Genomic DNA, 8105 nt, shown 5'->3' with positions numbered 1-8105 from the left:
AAGAGAAAGCCCCCCTGGGCACAGCCAGAATATACAATTTACATGTATTTACAATCAGACACGGAGTGGGGTGGGATGGAGGGATGGAATCCATGGAGGGATAAAATCCATGGATGGATGGATGGATGGATGGATGGATGGAGTGGCCAGGCTTTGCATCCCTCAGCATCTCCTGCTCGGGACACAGCTGGAGGAGTGTTGCAATTTTAAGTTTCGATTTTTAGAAGTGTGAAATGTTTGTGTAAGAGGAGGATCCTCCCAGGCTGGCTCTCCTCTCCTGGCTTTTCACAGGCCCTGCAGCAGGCAGGGAGGGGAGCTGGAACCCCTCAGGATGGGCCGGTGCCAGGCTGGGAAGGGAATGGCAGGGCTGCCCTGGGCAGCAGCAGCAGCAGCAGTCAGTTCCACACTCAGCAGCAGGGAGGCAGCCCTGGGGTCTGCTGTGTGCTTTGCTGGTGATTCCCCTTGGAGCAGCAGCAGGGAGGGGATGGAGGCTCTCCCTGAGCAGTCTGGGATCAGTTCTGAGCCTGGACTGGGGGCTCTCCTTGCCTGGCATGGGGCAGTTCTGGGGCCCTCAGTGGGGTGTCCCACAAAGACAAAGCTCTTCCCACCGTGGCAGGGCGGGGAACCCTCAGACACACGGCAGTGCGGCTCAGGAGATGCTTTCGGTCCAAGGCAGCGTGGAGCCAGCACGAGGAGCTGCAGAGCTGCTCTGGGAAGGCTCCAGGTGCAGCCCCAGCCCCTCCTGCCCACCCGAGCAGGATTTGGCTCTGGAGCAAAGCACAGTGCCCAGAGCCAGGCTGGCTCCGAGGGACGCGGGGGTACGGAGGGGACAGCAGGGATGTCCCCATGCAGGTGGATCCGTGGCACTGGGCAGCTGAGGGGCCACCCCTCACCCAGCCTCTCTGGGGAGGCAGTGGTGACGAGGGAAAGGGAATTGGTTCTCATGGGCTTTGGGGAGGCCTCGCTGGGACTGGAAAACTTCAGGAGTGACCCAGCTCCAGGCATCCTGGGGAGCTTGTGGCACACCGAGGAAAAGGGAATTGGTTCAGGAGTGATCCAGCCCCTGCTCCAGGCATCCTGGGGAGCTTGTGGCACACCCCAATCCGTGCTTCCCAGCCCCTGGGATTTGGGAAAACGCCCTCCCTGCCTCTCCAGGCGGGAGCTGTCACTGATCCCAGCCTGGGCGTGAAGCTCTTGCAGGCTCAGCCTCTTGGCTCTGCAGTCACCAGCAGAGATTCCTCATCCCGCCAGCAGCAGCCTGAGCAGAGCAGATCCAATCTGAGGTCAAGTTCCCACTAAAATCAAGTGGCTGGCAAGGAAAACTTCGTTACCGGCGGCGGCAGCGGCGGCGGGGCTGATGTTTATTAGTCAGCAATGAACAGCAGAAGGTTTTATTTTGCTGCTTTTACAGCACTGCTGGGCCCTGGCTGCAGCTCCCTCCCAGCACATTCTGCTTTCCTGCCCTTTTTTCCTCAGTGAGCTGCGGAGAGGTGGCCAAGGAGAGCCGTGGCAGCCCCCAGGTGCCTCTGCCCTGCTCCATCCTGCCTTGGTGGCCTTTGGGATGGTGGTGGCAGCGCCCCACACCCCTCATCCCTCACCTGCAGCCCCTGATGCCGTCCCAGCAAAGCGGGGACACGTTTCAGATCCCACTCTGAGCACCCAAAGTGTCACTGACAAAGCTGACCTGGGCAGGGAATTCCCAGGATTTCTGCATTTCCACATCAGACCAGCGCTGAGGGAGGTGCAGCTGCTGGGAACAGGCGTCTCCCCCTCATCCATCCGGATTTTGGTGGCGGGGCTTGCACGGACACGGCTGGGATGGGGTCAAATGGGGTTTGGCCTGGCTGCAGGTGAGTTCTGGGGGCTCCACACATCCCCATCGCTCACGCAGCCCCCTGCCCATCACTCACATATCCCCTTACCCATCTCACAGCCCCCTGCCCATCACACAGCCCTTCCCCATCACAGATCCTCTTCCCTATCACTCACACAGCCCCCTGCCCATCACACAGCCCCTTCCCCATCAGATCCTCTTCCCCATCACTCACACAGCCCCTTCCCCAGCGCACAGCCCCTTCCCCATCACTCACACAGCCCCTTCCCCATGACATATCCCCCTTCCCCATCACACAGCCCCTTCCCCATCACTCACACAGCCCCTTCCCCATGACATATCCCCCTTCCCCATCACACATCCCCCTCTCCATCACACAGCCCCTTCCCCATGACATATCCCCCTTCCCCATCACTCACACAGCCCCTTCCCCATCACATATCCCCTCCCTATCACATATCCCCTCCCCATCACTCACACAGCCCCCTCCCCATCTCACATCCCCTCCCCATGGCATACCCCCCTCCCCATCACTCACACAGCCCCTTCCCCATCACACAGCCCCCTCCCCACAGATCACACAGCCCCCTCCCCATCACTCTCACATCCCCTCCCCATGGCCCGCCCGCCCCCCGCACACGCCGCCCCCTCCGAGTGCCCACGGCACTGACGCATCGCTGCGGCGCTGACACCGAGCCCAGCCCCGCTCCCGGCCCTCCCGGAGCTCTCCCGGTGCCCCGGAGCTGCTGCTGCAATTCCTGCAGCCGCGCTCCCACCCCGTGCCCAGCCAGGGACAGGGAGGTGCCACACACGGGCACCTGCACGCCGTTCCTCGGAGCAGCAGGAAAGGGTTAAAAGCAAACAACTGCTCACATGGCTCTGCTTTGTCTTGCAGTGAACGCAGCGCCCAGCAGAGCCAGGGGCAGGTAGCCTGGCACTGAGCCCTCTGTGGGAGCTGGCAGGGGTGGCACAGCAGGATGGGGTGGCCCAGGCTGGGATGGGCCAAATGGGCAAATTTCATCCCGAGCTGAAGTTTGGGATGGAGCACGAGCAGGTGGCACCCAAAGCAGGTGGCACCTGCTGCAGCCTCACCTCCCACGCCTGTACTGCGGGGTGCGGGCTCCGTTCTGCTGGTGGCAGTGGGTGGCACGGGCAGGGTGACCGAGCTCCGGCTGTTCTCCCCGCCCAAACCCCCCGTTCCCACGGCTCGGCTCCACGCCAGGGGCCTGTGAACGGATCCGGCCTCTGGCACAGCTCCGTGCTGCTCCGGCAGGAAGCGGCCGCTTCCCCCTCTCCCCTGGGCTTTCCCTGGACAAGGAGGGGCTTGGGCGGGGGTCAGAGCTCCGGAGCCCCGGGTTTATCCCGAGCTGGGAGGGCAGCCAGGAACAACGACAGGGACGGAGCTGAAAGCTTCGGGACAGTCTTGGGAAGGCAAATAGAGCAGATGTGGGGCCGGCCCCGCCGCCCCTCACACGGTGCAGGATCCAGGGGATGGATCCGCGCTGCCCTTCCCGGTGCGGGATCCGGAGGATGGATCGGTGCTGCCCTTCCCAGCGCAGGATCCAGGAGATGGATCCCCGGCTGCCTTTCACCATCCCCGGCCGCTGCCAGCCCCGTTGCCTGCTCCGCCCGCTCCCTTCGGCTCGGACACGGGTGGGGAGCGCGTCCCCAGCCCCCCGTGCCCGTCCCCATCCTCTCCATCCCCTCTGCCTCCGGCGTGACTTGCCTGGAAGGAGCAGGGAGGCGTCAGCCCGGAGATCCTCGGAGCCGAGGCCGGGCAAACCCCGCTGTGAGCCGGGTGCAGGAGCCGCTGGCAGTGCCAGGTGCCCGTGCCAGGCTCCTCCGGGGTGTCGCCGCCGCCCAAACACTTGCAGGGCTTTCCCAGCAGGGAGCGGAGCGCTCTCGGTGCCCGGAGCGCCCGGGACCGGCCGGGGCGGGCGGAGGCAGCGAGGGAAGGAGGGGCAGCGGCCACCGGGGAGGGCAAAGGGGGAAATTCTCCATCCGAGCAGAAAATCTGCGGCAGGACCAGCCAGGGAAAGGGCTCGGCAGCAGCGGGGCACAGCAGGGCGGCGTCAGAGGGGCACGGCTGCTTCCCGTGGGGATGTCGCCTCCGAGCCGGCGTGTCCCCTCCGGGCAGAGGGCTGCGGCAGAACAAGGATTCACCCGGGAAAACGCAATCCCGAACATCCCGGTGGCCTCGGGAGGGACACTCGCCCGGAGATCCCAGCAGGTGCGTCCCCACTCTGTCACACACCTGTGGCCTCGGCTCCTCCTGAGGTCCCACGCTGTGTCCAGGGGCAGAGCCCCAAAGCCAGCCGGCCCCGAGGGTGGCACTGGGGACCCCGCTGTGCCCACTTTGGTGGCACTTTGGTGTGGCCGCGAGTTGTCTTTGTTTTCCTGGCGAGGCGGCTCCTCCTGACCCGTATATCCTTCCCAGCGCTCGGAATGCAGCCCAGCAGAGAGGAGCCCAGCAGAGGAGCCCCGATGCCACGGGGCGCTGCCAGCCGTCCCCTCAGGTGGCATCGCTGCCCTGAGCCCTGGTGCCACCCCCTGCAGCAGCCGGGGAGGGGCGCAGGCAGGACAAACCCCGCCATCCCTCGCTCAGATGCTCGTCTGCAGGTCGCCGTTGAGCAGGGTCCTCTGCGTCTCCGTGGTCTCGTTGAGGCGGGACTTGTCCTGCTTGCTGTCGCTGCGGTCGGCCTCGTCCATGCCGCTGACCTTGACCAGGCACAGCACGTTCTGAAAGCTCTTCTTGAAGTTGTCGGACAGGAAGGCGTAGAGGATGGGGTTGGCACAGCTGTTGGCGTAGCTCAGCACCACCACGAAGTCGAACATGCCCTTGAGGACGGGCGTGGGCACGATCATGACGGACACGGAGGAGACGTTGAAGATGTAGAAGGGGAGCCAGCAGAAGATGAAGACGGCCACCACGATGGACACCATCCTGGTGACTTTCTTCTCGGACTTTTTCCTCTTGGAGGAGCCCACCCTGATGCCCGAGGACTTGACTTTGATGATGATGAACAGGTAGCAAAGGCAGATGATGGTGAGAGGCACCAGGAAGCCCAGGATGAAGGCGTAGATGATGAAGCCCGTGTACCAGGCGCCCGACTCTCCCGGCCAGATGATGGTGCAGCTACTCCTGCCGTGGTTGTGCTGCACGCCGGCGTAAATCATGATGGGCATGATCACCAGCAGGGAGACGCCCCAGACGGCCACGTTGATCATTTTGGCTGTCCTGGGCCGCCTCCACTTGGCGGATTTGATGGGATGCACCACGGCCAGGTAGCGGTCGACGCTCATCACCGTCAGGCAGAAGATGCTGGTGAACTGGTTGATGCCGTCCACGGTCATGACGATCCTGCAGAGGGCTTTGCCGAAGGGCCAGTGCACCAGGGCCACCTGCATGGCCAGGAAGGGCAGGCCCAGCATGAAGAGCTCGTCGGCGATGGCCAGGTTGAGGATGTAGATGTTGGTGATGGTTTTCATCTTGGCGTAGCGCAGGATGACGTAGATGACCAGCGTGTTGCCGCACAGCCCCACGATGCACACCACGAAGTAGATGAAGGTGAGGATGGCGTTGCTGGTCAGGTCGAAGTGCTGGCCCGTGGCGTTCTGGGAGGCGTTGGCGGGCGCCTCCAGGGAGAAGTTGTCCAAGGGGGAGGCCGGGGAGAACCAGAAGGCGGTGGCGTTGGGCAGCTCGTACTCCATGGCTCTGCCTGGGCGCTGCTGGCTCAGAGGAGCCCCGATGTCATCCTCCCTCTGGCCCTGGGGAGGGAGGAGAAGGTTCTAGAAATCAGGGAGTCAATGGCAATGAAGGGATTCCTGGGGAGGATCTGTCCGTCCTGCTGCCGAGCCCAGCGGGAGAAAGGCTCCCTGCAGGGGGGGTTCCCAGCCCACCTGGCCGTGTCCCCTCCTGGCGCAGCCTTCCCGAGCCCGCCACGGCTCCTCCTGCCTCTGGCGATCCCGGAGCCTTTAGGACTCCGCAGATCCGGCCGGTGCGTCCCGGTGGGTGCGACTGATGCCGGGAGCACCGAGGGAAAGCCTCCTCCTCCTCTCGCGGCCCTCCGGCGGGTGCAGCCCCTTCCCTCCCAGCCCGGGCGGCTCCGGTGGGCGATGAACCCGCCGCGGGGAGCCCCCAGCCCCGGCCCCGAGTCTGCGCTGCGGAGGGCACCGGGCGGAGCTGCCCCGCCGCTCACCTGCTCCCGGCCCGGCTCGGCCCGGCCCGGCCCGGCCCGGCGGGCACCGGGGAGGCGCCGGCAGCGCGGGTGCCCCGCCGGGCTCCGCTCGGTTCCGCCCCGCACGGCTCCGCGCGGCTCCGCGCACCCGCTCCCGGCGCGGCTCCGCCGCTGGACCAGCGCACCGGCTGCGCCCCGCCCCGCGCGGGGCGGCTCTGCGGGGCCGGGGCGGGGACAGCCCGGAGAGCCCCGCGCTGCCCACCCCGGGCTGCCCAGCGTGATACCCAGCGTGTCATACCCACCCCGGGCTGCCCAGCGTGATACCCAGCGTGTCATACCCACCCCGGGCTGCCCAGCGTGTGATACCCAGCGTGTCATACCCACCCCGGGCTGCCCAGCGTGATACCCAGCGTGTCATACCCACCCCGGGCTGCCCAGCGTGATACCCAGCGTGTCATACCCACCCCGGGCTGCCCAGTGTGATACCCAGCGTGTCATACCCACCCCGGGCTGCCCAGCGTGATACCCACCCTGGGCTGCCCAGTGTGTGATACCCAGCGTGTCATACCCACCCTGCTCTGTCTACCCTGCGCTGCCCACCCTGCGCTGCCCACTCCGTGCTACCCACCCTGCCCTGCCCACCTTGCCCACACTGCCCACCCTATGCTGCCAACCCTGTCCTGCCCACCCTCCAGTGCCCACCCTGCGCTGCCCACCCTGTCCTTCCCACCCTTCTCTGCCCACCCCTCCCATGCCCACCCTTCCTCCAGCCCTGTCCCACTGTCCCTCTGGAACATTTTGGTTCCAGCCACGGCCTCAGCTTCTCCAGCGCCCCCAGGGGGATGGCAGCGTGCTGTGACCTAATGGAGGGTGGCCCAAAAAGCTCCTGAGAGCCCCAAATTGTCCCTGGAACGCTGGGAATTCCTTGGCCCCAGCAGTTTGCATCTGGCCTCCACAGCCCAGCCAAGGCAGGTCCTTGCTGGTCCTCCCACCTGGGCGAGGCTGGAAGGTGATGCTGAAACATTTGGGGTCTCTGGGGACATGTGCAGCACCGCTGGCTCCTGCCACAGCCTCTCCCTGGAGGAGAAGGGCCGAACACGAGAGGTTTGGAGCAGATAACCTCTAACAGCGGTTTGTTTGCGATCTTGAGAGCAATTAAATTATCTCTATTCCTGCCCCCCTTCCCATCCCTTGTCCAGGAGACAATAGAGAGCAGGAAATTAAGAGTGAACAAAGAGCCCCGCGCCGAGGCAGGGAGCTCCTCGCTTTCGCTTCGCCATCCCCTTCCCAAGGCGGATCTAAAGCCATCAGGTCCTGCAGCACCGGCAGAGTCGTTATCAGCCTCATTAATCTTTAGGAGGCAGGAAAAAGCTGCTTGTGCTGAAGAGGATGTGGGAATTAATGTCCCGGTGCTAGCGGGAGAGGAGGGAGGGGGTGAAGGGGATCGGATCCCGGGGTTTGGTGCCCTGTGACCCTTCCGGAGCTGTTTTATCCTCTCCTGGCTGGTTCCCGTGCCCAGCTCCGGTGCCTGGGGGTATTCCCAGCGCTGCCTCCCCGAATCTCTGCCCGGAGCAGGTGACACTGCCATGTCCCTGGTCACCAAGCGCCCAGAGCAGCCCAGCCTGGCTAACAGGGGCTTCTCCCAGCTGCAGAGAGCCCAAAGGGCTGGAACAGGGTGAGCACAGGGATCTCAGGGTGCTCCTGGTGCCTGGGGAGCTCCAGGGCTCCATCCCCTCCCTGCCTCTCTTTCTCTTCCACCTCGTTGGAAGCCGGGCCCAAGGAGCCGGGGGAACTCAGCCAGTTCAGCCTGGCTGAACCCAGCTCCGATCTTCATTAAAAACCCCATAAAATTAATGAAATGACGGCCCGGTGGGTATTGAGGAGCGGATCAGAGCTGATCTCCATGCAGGAGGAGGGCAGCAGCAGCTGCCTCAGTCAGGAAGCCATCCCTGAGCCTTTGGAAGGGATTTGTTTTCATCCTGCCCGGTTTGGGGCTGAGTTAAAGCCCAGAGCAGAGTGCCCTGGGTGCTCCCTGCTTTGGGGGGACGCTGCACCAGCAGCTGGTTTGGTGCTGGCAGATAAACTCCTCTTTG

At 64.4% G+C, this 8105-nt stretch overlaps 1 protein-coding gene across 1 annotated transcript; it reads right to left on the bottom strand.

Annotated features, from left to right (window-relative positions):
- Positions 1-4374: 4374 nt before the first annotated feature.
- Positions 4375-6130, bottom strand: SSTR2 (somatostatin receptor 2). The gene is made up of 2 exons (XM_059485861.1): positions 6034-6130; positions 4375-5602 (listed from the first exon to the last, which is right to left on the bottom strand). Exon 2 carries the CDS (start codon positions 5543-5545, stop codon positions 4436-4438), a length of 1110 nt encoding a protein of 369 aa, XP_059341844.1. The 5' UTR covers positions 5546-5602; positions 6034-6130; the 3' UTR covers positions 4375-4435.
- Between the last annotated feature and the right edge of the window lie 1975 nt (positions 6131-8105).

This window comes from Ammospiza nelsoni, chromosome 19 (genome assembly GCF_027579445.1).
Source record: "Ammospiza nelsoni isolate bAmmNel1 chromosome 19, bAmmNel1.pri, whole genome shotgun sequence".
In the NCBI taxonomy this organism is placed as follows: domain Eukaryota; kingdom Metazoa; phylum Chordata; class Aves; order Passeriformes; family Passerellidae; genus Ammospiza; species Ammospiza nelsoni.
The sequence above is the reverse complement of the archived record's forward strand: the minus strand, read 5'-3'. Positions and strand labels throughout refer to the sequence as shown.

Excerpts from the sequence above, each read along its gene's own strand:
- SSTR2 (XM_059485861.1), bottom strand. The coding sequence starts at position 5,545 with ATGGAGTACGAGCTGCCCAACGCCACCGCCTTCTGGTTCTCCCCGGCC.